Raw genomic sequence first — 12711 nt, 5'->3', positions numbered from 1 at the left:
TGATTGCCAGCGCACATTGCAGTTCTTACTATCAGTCCGGATCAGCCACTGGAGCAGCGAAGATCAGTCAAGCACAGGCACGCCCTCTCTCCATGCCTCACACAGACACAAGCCTCTTCACCCGGGCGCGCATTTCCTGATGGCATCACCGGGAATTCTTCTGTGTTGAAGAAATACTGGAGAAAAATAAAGCAGCAGAATGCTGTGTTTGTTTCTGGCTTGCAGATCAATCAGAGGCAGCTCTTGTGCAGCAAACAGGATCTGGCTTAAAGTGTCAGTTATCATATGAATACAATGAACCATTACTACAAAACAAAGTACAAGCAGGAGCTAAAGGAAGACCCTCTGGCATTGTAATTCCAAATTCTCTGAACTGCTTTTGCCATCTGCAATTAATTCCTCCTCCTCAAACAATTCTACCTTGAGTATTAGTGCCACATACTGGAAATCATGATAACACATTAACTTTAAAAGATTTCATAATACAAAATCGAGGTGCACTGACTTTATGAGGTATAGTTAGTGAAACAGCAGTATTTATATTTGTCTTCCTAATGCTAGCATCTGTACTTTGTAGTTGTATTGTAACTTCTGTAAAAACTTCAAATGTCTTAATTGTATGATAAAATTATGACGTTTCCTCATTAAACAGAATCAAACTGTGTCAAATTAAACTCCCTTCCCTCGAGAGTTAACAAGTCCAACCACCTCCTGATATTCTCATAATTGTGCTTAAAAAAACCCACCCAACTGGTTGTCCCTAACTGTTGGATTTTACTACTTTTCCTATGTTTTGATTCAGGATGAGACTTAAAGGGGGACTGCTGGTCACCAGTCTAATGTTAACTGCAGCATCTTGGGAGCTGTAGTCCAAACACAAACATCTAGGCTGCTTTTTGCCTCCACTGGCATAAAGTTTGCTGGAACTTGTAATAATCTGTTCTATTCACACAGCTTTACAAACCTCCTAAATAAAACTACTGGGTACACCAAACATAAATGTTCTCTCTTTTCTTACCTCACTGATTAAATTTGGTGTAAATAAGGAATTATAATTGACTCTTAAGTCACAACTTAGAAAAAAACAAAGCTTTGCAGGAAGCTCTGAACTCCCTACCCAAATAAGACAAATCGAGACTCACAGCACTATTTTTTGTCTCACAGTGAAAATACAAGAAACACTTTTGTATTATTTGCAGTCCAATAATTAATTGCTATTAAGATCACTCATTATGCTATGTAACACTTTATAGGTAAACATAAAGCCAGTAAGTTAAATGTCATTCTGTTATGCTGACTAAATCCAATCACTACAGTGTTAAAGAATTAAGTTATATGTCTTATGTGAACTTGAAAACAACACTCATGATTATAATAGGCCACACACAAAAAAAAACCCACACCAAAACAGCCCTCCATCCCCTCCAAAAAAACCAACTCATATAGGAGTTCAGAAAGGCACACACCAGGAATGCCTGCGCTTTAAGCCAGTTCCCCTACTCTCCAGTTAGAATTTTAGCTGTCTCTAATGCTAACCTCTGGTTATGCTTGAGGTCTCTTTCTTTTGTTCCCTTTCATTCCTACAACTTTAGTTTCCCCTCTCTGGTTGCTCTGGCTGAACGCCAAGTTTGGCTGAGAACTCTGACGTCAAAGGCGGCGATCTGAAATCCTAATTACAAGTTCAACTGACGAACTGGCAGCTGAGCTGGCAAATCAGTACTGCCCGGCTCGGCAGACAAGCTGGCCTCGGGGATCGAGGTCTGAGGCGCCAAGGAGGGCCCCGAGCGAGGATGGAACAACACAAGGTTGGGATATCAAGATATACTTTGAGCACGTTTTATTCTCAGCGGAAGCGCCCAAAGGAGCGGTGACAGTAGCAAGGGAAGGACTCGGGGAGGGCCCAGCTGCAGTAACTGTCGCTCCTTTCCACCGCCGGCCCCCCTCCCCAGAGGCTCTCCGCTCACCCCGCTCCTCCGTCTCCCCTCCTGCGGCAGTAAGCCCACCCCACGTCCCCTCAGGACTCCCGAGCTACCTTTCCCCGCCCCGCCGAACCCAGCCGCCATCCCCTCAGCCCTCCCCACGCCAACCGCCCTCCAGGGCTCACCGGCCCGCTCCTCGCACCTCCCCGCCTCGCCGCTCTCCTCACACCGCCGCTCCCGCACGCTGCACCCACGCCTGGTTGCTTGCCTGCTTGCCCGCCCTCCGCTTCCTGCCTCGGGATTGGCTGTCCTCGGCATAGCCCCGCCTTCCGCCGGTCGCGATTGGCCCTTGTGCCCGAGCGGCGGTTCGGCGGGGCGCCGCGCGGTGGGCGGGCCAGCGGCGGCGGCGTTGCGATTGGCGGGAAGGCAGAGGCCTGCAGGTTAGGCTGACCCGCCGGCGGAGAGCGGGGCGAAGGCGCTATTGTTGCCGGACCGCCGAGGAGAGGAGCCGGGGGACACCGGGGCCGGGCAGCGCGGCGCGGCGCGGGCCCAGCGGCAGCCATGAGCGGCGGCGTGTACGGGGGAGGTGAGTCCGGCGCCGCCCCGCTTGCCCGTCCTCCCCTCCCCCGCCCCGCGGCCGTTGAGCTCGGCGCCGTCCCGTGAGGCAGCGCGTGCGAGCCTCCCCCGGCCGCTTCCCGCCTCCCCGCCGCCTCCTCAGGCCCCGAGCCCGGGGGGCCGCGGCCCCGCTCTCCCGCAGCTCGGCAGCAGCGCCGCAGCCCTCCCGGCCCCTCCGTTTCTTAGACGCGGGGTGGCAGCATGCGTGAGGAAGAGGAGGCGGCTGCAGGCCTTGTTTATGTCCCTTCCGCCGTCGTTTCGCGGAGATGCTTCACCCGGAGAGCGGCCAAGCCGTGGTCTTGGGCTGAATTAGCGCCGCTCGGGTGCGGGTGGCCCGAGAAAACCCCGGGCGTTGGAAACCGGGGTGTAGTTTCCTCCCAAAGCACTTCTGCACACCCTTCCGTGAGGACTGAAGTCCAGGTGTTTTGTTTCAAACTTTGGTTTTCTTGAGGGCGTGCAGAGCACCTCAGCGAGGGTCGGGGTTCAGGGGGGTGAGGGCACTTCGTGGTGTGGCAGCCTGCACCTACAGAACTGGTGGTTTTCAGGCCCACCTTTCTAATTCTGATCACCGCCGGGAGGTCTGGGCTCACCTGGAGTTGCGTGACTGTTAAATTAGCACTTTTTGAAAGCTTTGTGTTGTAATCTGTTTAGACGCAACAGTGTTCTCCCTCTTCTCTTAAAATTCCCCTTTTACTTACACCAAAGGAAGGTATTGCAATGTCCAAGTTAAGCCGATCTGCAGTCTTCTAATAGCTCTCTAACTGGAGTTCTGAAGAGAGAAGTTTCTCCTTGCTGTGAAAAAGATGCCTTAACTTGCTTTTCTTCTTTTGCAAGCAAAAGAGATGGGGCGGGGAAAGGTCAGGATTGCAGCAGGGTGTAATAACCACTCACCACCTCTTTATTAACAATCTTTTCAGATGAAGTTGGGGCTCTTGTTTTTGACATTGGCTCGTATACGGTGAGAGCAGGCTATGCAGGCGAGGACTGTCCAAAGGTGAGAACCCCTGTGACTCAATGGAAGTGCAACATGAATTTATGCCTTAGATCTTGTTTGTTAGTTACGAGTTCTCACAATATGCTGGGTTTTGTTCTGGCTGTATTGTATAAGGAGAGCTCTGAATTTGTGAGCAAAAAAACCCACCCAGAAGATTAATAATTCTCATATACTGCTTACCTTTTGCCTTACAGGTTGATTTTCCAACAGCCATTGGTGTGGTGCTAGAAAGGGACAATGGCAGCACTCTGATGGAGATAGATGGTGACAAAGGCAAACAAGGGGGCCCGACGTACTACATAGACACCAATGCCCTGAGAGTTCCGAGGGAAAATATGGAGGCCATTTCCCCTTTAAAAAATGGAATGAGTATGGTGCTCTGTCTTTTTCTACCTGTTTCTGAAGTAGCATTGCTAGGCTGCAAAAAGTCATAGCTTTCATGTAAACAGATGTTATGTATGGCAGCAGAAGCCATAAGAACGGATACCTGATTTACAAATTGCGTAAAGTATAGTTGGTTTACAATGTTGGTGGACTTTTGGCATAATTCTTGAAATGTTCTGATCATGATGCTTTACAGAGGAAGAGAATTCTGCAGAGCTGTTAAAGGAGGTGTATGCCTGCTGAGGACACCTTTTGACTAGACAGCTCTGTGCAAAAAAAGCATTGGAAAACCCTTATGTATTTATGAAATGGAACAAAAGTTACAAGTAACTAATCTGCTCGCTTCAATGTCACTACAGTTGAAGACTGGGATAGTTTCCAGGCAATTTTGGATCACACTTACAAGATGCATATTAAATCTGAAGCAAGTTTGCATCCTGTCCTTATGTCCGAAGCACCAGTGAGTAAAAGCAGCTTTTTATTTTGAAACGTCTTAACTGTCTTCTTGCTGACTCTACAAACATTAGTCTTGAACAAGTCTGACGTTGGCTTGTAGGTTACGAGTGTTAAAGCTTAACTACAGAAATAACAATTTTAAAATACTTTGCCGGGTTCTGGAAAGTAATCTGTTTAAGAAAAATGTCCAAGACAGAAAACAATTTGAAATAGTTTTCATGAGTTGTATTCGAAAGTATTTACTATGTGCTATTGTTTTTCGCTTATCGAAAAGAAGCCAAAATAAAAAAAAAAAAAATCTCACTTTACTGCCTAGAATAAAAGCAAAAAGATGTTTGGATGTCATATTAAGTGTAACTTAATACATGATAAAATGCCATTAAAAACCTGTTGCTTCATTCAGCCTTACAGCTAATATTACGTGACAGAGAATAATAGTTATAATGGAGAAGTTTTAATTTTTCCGTCTTCATTTCTGTAAATGGCCCTGCGAGGTAAGTGAGGTGGATGAATACAGATTTCTGGGAAAAAATGTGGACAAGGTTTCTGTCGTTTAATAGTGCTCAGCATTTGAAGCGCAGATCTTAAGGTCAGAATACAAAAGGTAGACATGCCATACAACAGTTCTGCCTTTCTTTAATAAAATCTTATGAAAAGGATTTTCTTTTTCATTACTCCCTTGTGTTGAATTGTAGCTTGTGGAGTATGGATGAATTTGCAATGGTTATTTCCTGTTTGATGGCTCGGTGGGGTGTCTGAATAGAGGTTCCCAGTAACAGAACTAATCTTGCGTTAACGTATTGGCTTGGAAAGAACTTCATGTTTTCAGTAATGTGCAGGATATTTGATATATATTCTGGCTTAACTGCAAGTACAGTAGAACGGTAGGAAGATACCTTGGAAACAGGAAGATCTGGATTTATTTTTCTTAAAAAAGAAAATATACAGTTTTCTTAACTGGGCAAGTTATTTTATCTATCTTTCCCCTTGTGAAATGGGCATGTTACTTGTTTTAGAGAGTTCTTTGAGAGCCTGATGCTGGAAGAGCTGTAGAAGTGTAGAGAAATCTCTATTGTAACAGTAAAAGTGTGTATCACTTCTAATTCTGTGTGATAGATAAGCATTAATGTATTGTTGTAGAATTGGAATAAAAAAGGTTCTAAAGAAGTAAATTACTAGAAATCTGTCTCTATAGAATTTTGATATGATTTGAAAACGTGGCCATAATAATTCAAATTACTTCTTTATTATGCTAACGTTCTTTTAGTGTGCTCTAATGATCCTCAAGATAAACATATCTTCCTTCTGGTCACTTATTTGTGGTTTGGTTTATTTTTTTTCTTCTAGTGGAATACGAGAGCAAAGCGTGAAAAACTGACTGAATTGATGTTTGAGCACTACAACATCCCTGCTTTTTTCTTGTGTAAAACTGCTGTTCTAACAGCGTATCCTTTGGAATGCTTCACTGCTTTTTTTTCCCCCCCGCCCCCCAGGAAATTACGGTAAACTTATTCTAGGCAATTCCCAGTATAACAGCATGTCTAACTTTTCTTCTTTCAAATTAATTTTTCCGTAAACATCTAAGGAGGAAGTAAACAAATTCCATTTCTGAACTTTAAAGCTTTAGAGCTCAGTTTTGAAGTTCTCCCAATCTGACTGTTTTCTTTGGAGGGGATTATTTTTTTTTTTGTGGTCTTTATTTTTTCCCCATTGTATACCATGGGTAAGAATATTCCAGACCTGGAATGGTGTTGTCCAGACTACTAAATACACTAATTAGAGCTTGAAGTTCCCATAGCCTTAAGATTAATATTTGTAATTATTTTAAACTAATAACATGTTTTCAGCTTCAGAGTCTAAGTGAGTTGGATGTACTTAGAGCTTGCTGCGTCGTATTGACATGAAGTCTCACCTGTGTACGTCAAGTAGCTCCAGTTAGTTCACAGACAAGTTAAATGCTGCCCTCTCAATGAGGTTGCGCCCTTCATAGAAAGAAAACATGCGCTGGAAAACGGTAAATCCTTTTGTAGAGCCAAGGAATAACACATAGGGGTCCTCATTCCTAGTTATGCTCTAATTGTATAGCAACATTTTTTTTCTAAAGTGAAAATTGCAGTATTTTCCTTAATCATTTTGGCTAGTTTTGCTAACGGGAGATCTACAGGTCTCATTTTGGATAGTGGAGCAACACACACCACTGCTATTCCAGTGCATGATGGATATGTACTTCAGCAAGGTAAAAATTTTCATGGATAACAGCATTGCAGTATCAAAGTTGAGTTAGCTTGCTTTCTGCTTTTACACACATTTAAAAAAAAACAACAAAACTGAATCCCTTTAAATATGGGGAAAAAAACCCCAAACCCTAATGGCGTTCGCTGACAAGCAGTTTGTTGGGAGCATTTATTTGTGATTTCAGTGCTTTCTAGGTTGGTGGGGGGTCTTGGGGGTTTTTTCTCTTTTTTTTTTTTTTTTTTCCCCCCTCTCTTTTTTTTATTTTTTCTTGTCTTTTAGGTATTGTAAAATCACCACTTGCAGGAGACTTTATTACTATGCAGTGCCGGGAATTGTTTCAGGAAATGAACATAGAGATAATTCCTCCGTATATGATCGCTTCAAAGGTGGGAAAGTAACTTTATTTAGTAAGTGTTTGCTTGGGGAGAGGCTTGAATGGTTAACTGATGATGATGTTTCCTACAACCTCAGGAGGCAGTTCGTGAGGGGTCGCCAGCAAATTGGAAGAGAAAAGAGAAGTTACCCCAGGTCACTAGGTCCTGGCACAACTACATGTGTAATGTAAGTAGGTCATTTCTCCCACTCTCAAACTCCTCTAGGCGTCCCATAAAGAAGGCTCGTTTGCAAGTATATCAGGTTTTCCTCTTGAAGAACTAGAAAATCTTTAAAAACTCAGTATCAATTCTATAAATTCTATCAAATTGAAGACTGAAATTCTTATAACCGTATTATTCTTAACTCCATAGTGTGTCATTCAGGACTTCCAAGCTTCTGTCCTCCAAGTATCAGATTCAACCTACGATGAACAGTACGTCACTGTTTTCCTTCTGGTAAAATTAATTCTCAGTTGCGCATGGGGTGCTCGGCCTGTTGATTGCTGTTGGCTGGTTTTACTACAGAAGAAGTTTTTAGATAAAATCTGTTTATTTCCAGAAGTAGAAATACACTGTGCATCGAGATGATACTTTTTATTTAATATTCCAAGTTGCATGAGATCATAATAAATATTATTGAAAGTGTAAGTCGTATCAATCACAATAGTCCAGTTGAAACCTTGGGTTATAATGCTACTTAGGTAACTTAACATCCTGTTAACGTTGTTACTTTCTGACTAATGCTCTAGGGTAGCAGCGCAGATGCCAACAGTTCATTACGAGTTCCCCAACGGCTATAATTGTGACTTTGGTGCCGAGCGTCTAAAAATTCCTGAGGGATTGTTTGACCCTTCCAATGTAAAGGTAAAACAACTACGATACGTCATAATTGGAAGGCTTTAAATCACTAAATTATCATGTGGCTTCCTATTGTATGATGTTCTTAACTTCATGATTTGTCTGTGTGTACACTGTGTAGTTCTCTTGGGGGTACAATTTGCCTGTGTTGTTTTAGAGTTGGGCTAGCAAAGGATGAAATGTAGTTCAAAATAGGTGGTTCAAAATGAGCTGAATGGGAAAATTGGAATTTTTGTTTTCCTTCCCTAAAAAATGCTTAGCTCCCTCTCTAGTAATATTTGTAAATTCAACGCATTCAGGGCTTCTATATGCCTTGTTCTTTTGAAGCGATGATGTGTAGATTACGAATTTTAATTCTAGGGTTTGTCTGGTAACACGATGCTGGGCGTGAGCCACGTTGTCACAACAAGCGTTGGAATGTGCGATATAGACATCAGGCCGGTAAGTGTTAGTCAGACATATATTACTTTAAGGCATAGGTACTTTTGTGCTGATAGAATTCTTTGGGACTAGAACACTGTTGATGAAGAAATGTGGATTTCCTAGGGTAATGCTAAACACGTTAGAACAATTCTCTAAGTATTATGTATTTGTATATAGGAATATGCCAAATTACTGGTTTTTGTTACAAAATGCTACCTCAGGATTTTTTTCACTTTTACTCAGTGTTTCTACCTATATTTAAATAGCTAATATCCAGATTTTGTGGCTGGCACTGCATAATGTGCATTGGATTGGCTTCAGATGAGCATTTTATGTTCATAACTTTGAGTGTTACCTGCAGATTTTTGGGCATGGCAGATATACTTTCTAAACATAACCAATCATATGGAGCTTTCCTAGAGAGGAGAAGGAAGAGGTTTTAAAGGAAAACTTTCTATTTAAAACTCTGTTCTAACTTTCTCAGGTGTTAATCTGAAAGTACTCGCGTTGGATACAGCCTGCACGGGGGTTGTTTCAAAAGTTGTTCCTCTTAACTTGCGTGTCAGGCTGGCGTAGTAGGCCAGGCCAGGATTTGTGTTCACCGACTGCAGCGTTAGTGACACTGAAAATTGTTGCAGCGCTGTGGGGTTTTCCTTTGTGGTTGGAACATCCAGCTGTAAGGAAACCGACAGTTCGGATACAGGAGGTATCTGTAGGTGTAGGGTTCTCTATACTAGAAAATACTCTGTGAAATCACTTAGAATCACTAATCGCACAGCTTCTGTCTTCCTTGTGCAGTTTAATATTAAGCTGTTTTGAAATATTTTTCAAGTGATTAAAAAACTAATTGGATTGGGAGAGGCAATGTTGTTGTCATCAAGTGATGTATTAGTGCTGTTGATTATATGTATTTGTGTTCCATGCCTCTCTCTTCTGTGAAACCGTTGTTTTCAGAAGGATTTCAGAGTTAATATTGTAGGTTGCTTATTCTCTTTTCAGGGCCTCTATGGCAGCGTGATTGTAGCAGGAGGAAACACTCTAATACAGAGTTTCACAGACAGATTGAACAGAGAGCTCTCTCAGAAAACTCCACCGGTAAAACAACTCTTTAAATTACCACGTTGAGTTACTTATCGTTTTGCTTTTCTGCCGCATAAATACACGCGCATGTGTCGCAGCTTTGACTTTGTTAGGAACCCAACAGCTGAAGTGATTACTGTGGGGTAAGAAATCTCCTCCTTCTCTAAAGAAAGAAAGAAGTCTTGAAAAGTTCTTATTGGAAATGGATTCCAGCAGATATTAATAACTGCTTTCTGAATATTTTACTTCTCCATTCCTGCTTTCAGATTGTGATTTTAAGTTCTGTAACTGTCCCTAAGCAACAGCCACTACTTCCCTTGATGGCCTCTCTTCTGAAGCGTTGCTGACTAACTTGAGGCACGTTCAGTCATTCTGCCTGAGGTCTTGTCACTTTGTCATGGGAATTGTTATTCCGGGATTCTACAGACAACTCAACCTACTCATAGATAAAACCCGGTGATTTAACATACTTGTATTTTTTTTTTAATCACTTGATATCAAAGAAAGCATCAATACCTTACACCTATGTTCTTGAGAGCACATATGGCTTATGATATTTCTTGAATATTCATATTCAAGAAACGATGTTCTACTTGTAGCAACTCTGAAATCGTGAATATTATGAGAAAGGTAGTTACTCGCTACTTCTTACAACAGCTGAGGAGGAACCCATTGAAATTCAGGGATTTTATTGCTACAAGGCATTGTGAAAGCAAGAGGAATGAATGGGTCCAGAAAGGACAAGGTGAATTAAGCTCAGCAACGTTAGACATTTTAGTCCCAGCGCACATTTTAAGTAGCCCAGTGTTAGAGAAGACAATATATCCTGTGAGTGTTATTGCTCTCTACCTGCGCTGTTTCTAGCCTTACGCATTTGCTGCCGCTCCCTGTTGGGAGACAAGATAAAAGCCACACGTGTTCTGTTCCACTGTGGCTGTTCTTGAATTCTAAGTACAGGGCAGATGAACGTTATTACAAGTCTAATAAAATTGACCTTTTTCACCCGCATGTTGGTATTTACACCAAGTTGCTTGTGCTGTTGTTCTCTTGTCCCTAAAGGTCACCAGCCTACAACTTGTCTGATTGTTTTTACAATTTTACCTCCTTTTCTATTCAGAGCATGCGCCTGAAGTTGATAGCGAACAACACAACAGTGGAGCGGAGGTTCAGCTCATGGATTGGTGGTTCCATTTTGGCTTCTTTGGTTAGTAAACCTATGTTACTGTGTCGCTATGCTAAGCAGCACTGTCACCCAAAAATCTATTTCCATGTAAGTCTGCATTGCGGAGTTTGTGCTGTCGTAGCAATCATAATCTTGTCTGGCCTTGTGGTAAGGTGGAGGGGATCGATTATAAAAACAAGACAACGTGAGCATTTCCAATCAAAAACTGACTCGCCGCATTCTCCTGTGTTTAATGGCAAGGTGCAGGCTTGAAGTACGGTATCTAGAAATGAGGTGTATATAGTACGCCACGGAAGTAGCAACCCTGTTTCTGCATCATATTCCTGAGCCTATTTCCACAAGTTACTGAGCACTGAAATGGTTTGTGGGGATTAATTTAGCAGTACGGGAAAGGGAGACAAATTAGCTTTCGGTACTCCAACTTCCTGTCTCCAGTTTAATCGCCAGCAATATAAAACTCAAAGGAAAAGATGGTTAAGCAGGTCAAGTCCTCTTACCTCATTTAATGTAAAGACTTGCTTGTTTTTCCTCCTAGGAAAAGCTAATCATGTGTCACTTAGCCTTCATTTGTTTTCTGAGTTGTTTTTTTTTATTTTGTGTTTTGTTGTTTTGTTTTTTTCTTTTTTGTAGGGTACTTTTCAACAGATGTGGATTTCTAAACAAGAATATGAAGAAGGAGGGAAACAGTGTGTAGAAAGAAAATGTCCTTAAACCTCTTACTGTGAAAACTGCTGCCTGCTCAGTGCTCCTTCTGTTTTATAGCTTTAGCATACTCAGGAATGGGATGGACTCTTTTGTAGAAAGTTTATATTGGGTTTTTTGCATAATTCAAGTTCCATTTTAACAAACCTTCGAAATTTTGGGAGACCTAATTGGTACTATCATAGAAAAAGGATGTTTATGTCCCTTGTAAAGCAATAATTCATGTAACGAGCATTTTATAATTTTGTATAAATGTCTATTTTCTCTAGTGTCTTTTCCTGGGAACAGCTTTACGGGTTAGCTAATAGGTAGAGGCATAACCTTGCAAACACTCGTGCAAATTTATTAAAAAACCTCTTGTCTACTTTCACGTATTAGTCTTCCTTGCTGGCACTTTGGCCTTAAATTGCTCTTATTTCTCTCTTATAAAATAAAATCCGGTCTTTTATATTTGAGCAACTTTGTGAGTACTTACAGAGAAAGTTACTCTTCTGTGTTAAAAATGGGAAGTTTGTATTTAGTGCTCTGCTCTAGGTGCCCCAGCTCACCTGCAGTGAACCGTCTGATGGAAGTGTTCCATGCCGCTGGTTTGCTCGTTTTCTGTTGTGGGGCAATTTCATTTCAGTGAACAATCAGTGCTTTCCACCCGATTTCTGAGAATGTACATAATGCCTTCGTGATGTGGGTGAGAGGCACCGCTTGTTTGAGCCAGGAAGTTAAGCATTGTCTCTCCCGGAGGAGGAGAGTAGTCGTCGAAGACCTCAGGATGTGGCTTGACGTTTTCCGGGGAGCGGTAACTCGAAGGGGCAGTCGCTGCGTGTTGGTTGCTGGTGTCGCTCCCTCAGCTGACTCTCGGCAGGGTCCATAAGTGCCTGCGCTTTGCACTCAGGGGCAGGGGAAGTAGGGTGATTTTTTTTTTATTATTATTTTTTTCCTTGCAGCAGGAACTGGCTGTCAAGATGCAGCTCTATGTTGCTGTTGAGCTTACTTTAATTTACAACTGTGTGATGTTCTGTATTGGGACACAGTGAGGTTTTGCTCCTTATCTTAAACGCTGTGGAAAACCAAATAGCATTTAACCGATTTAAAAAAAAAAAAAAATGTAAACAGTACTGCTACGTCTTTCCTATCCTAAAAGACCTTGTGGGTAAATAATGATGAGGCCTCTAGTTGGAAACAGTTTCACATTACCTCCAAACAATAAAGTAATTTATCAAAACAGCCTGCTTTTGTCTTATCGTGATAACCATGAGTTGCTCTTGAGACCAAGTTGCTTGCTCCAGGTTTTCAAAGGTATTGACGAACTGTATTTCTCTCACAAAATGAGGCCAACTGAAGTCGGCTGCCATAGGTGATACAAGTCACCAGCTGTTGTTGTTGGCGTACCGGAATAAAAAGACTTAGTCGAGTTTGCATTCGGGTAGAATGGGGAATGTCAACTGAACATGTATCTTAGCTTTTAAGTAATGCTTTCTAGTTGTGTTTTAA

The 12711-nt window shown here is 42.2% G+C and overlaps 1 protein-coding gene across 1 annotated transcript; it reads left to right on the top strand.

Moving 5' to 3' along the window:
* The first annotated feature begins 2320 nt into the window (after positions 1-2320).
* Positions 2321-11678, top strand: ACTL6A (actin like 6A). The gene is made up of 14 exons (XM_087739473.1): positions 2321-2505; positions 3452-3528; positions 3723-3897; positions 4272-4372; positions 5716-5813; positions 6510-6604; positions 6883-6989; positions 7075-7164; positions 7350-7411; positions 7727-7841; positions 8196-8276; positions 9258-9353; positions 10456-10542; positions 11152-11678. Exons 1-14 carry the CDS (start codon positions 2481-2483, stop codon positions 11230-11232), a joined length of 1290 nt encoding a protein of 429 aa, XP_087595599.1. The 5' UTR covers positions 2321-2480; the 3' UTR covers positions 11233-11678.
* Positions 11679-12711: the final 1033 nt, after the last annotated feature.

This window comes from Nipponia nippon, unplaced genomic scaffold, assembly GCF_047370975.1.
Source record: "Nipponia nippon isolate SJK-2023a ecotype South Korea unplaced genomic scaffold, ASM4737097v1 scaffold_7, whole genome shotgun sequence".
In the NCBI taxonomy this organism is placed as follows: Eukaryota; Metazoa; Chordata; class Aves; order Pelecaniformes; family Threskiornithidae; genus Nipponia; species Nipponia nippon.
Note: the sequence above shows the minus strand (reverse complement) of the source record. Positions and strands in the feature narration are given on the sequence as shown.

What these genes read in the sequence shown, in the direction of transcription:
- ACTL6A (XM_087739473.1), top strand. Translation starts at nt 2,481, where the DNA reads ATGAGCGGCGGCGTGTACGGGGGAG. An exon ending in GATTCAACCTACGATGAACA is followed by an intron (nt 7,412 to 7,726) that starts GTACGTCACTGT and finishes CTAATGCTCTAG; the next exon opens with GGTAGCAGCGCAGATGCCAA. An exon ending in TTGACCCTTCCAATGTAAAG is followed by an intron (nt 7,842 to 8,195) that starts GTAAAACAACTA and finishes TTTTAATTCTAG; the next exon opens with GGTTTGTCTGGTAACACGAT.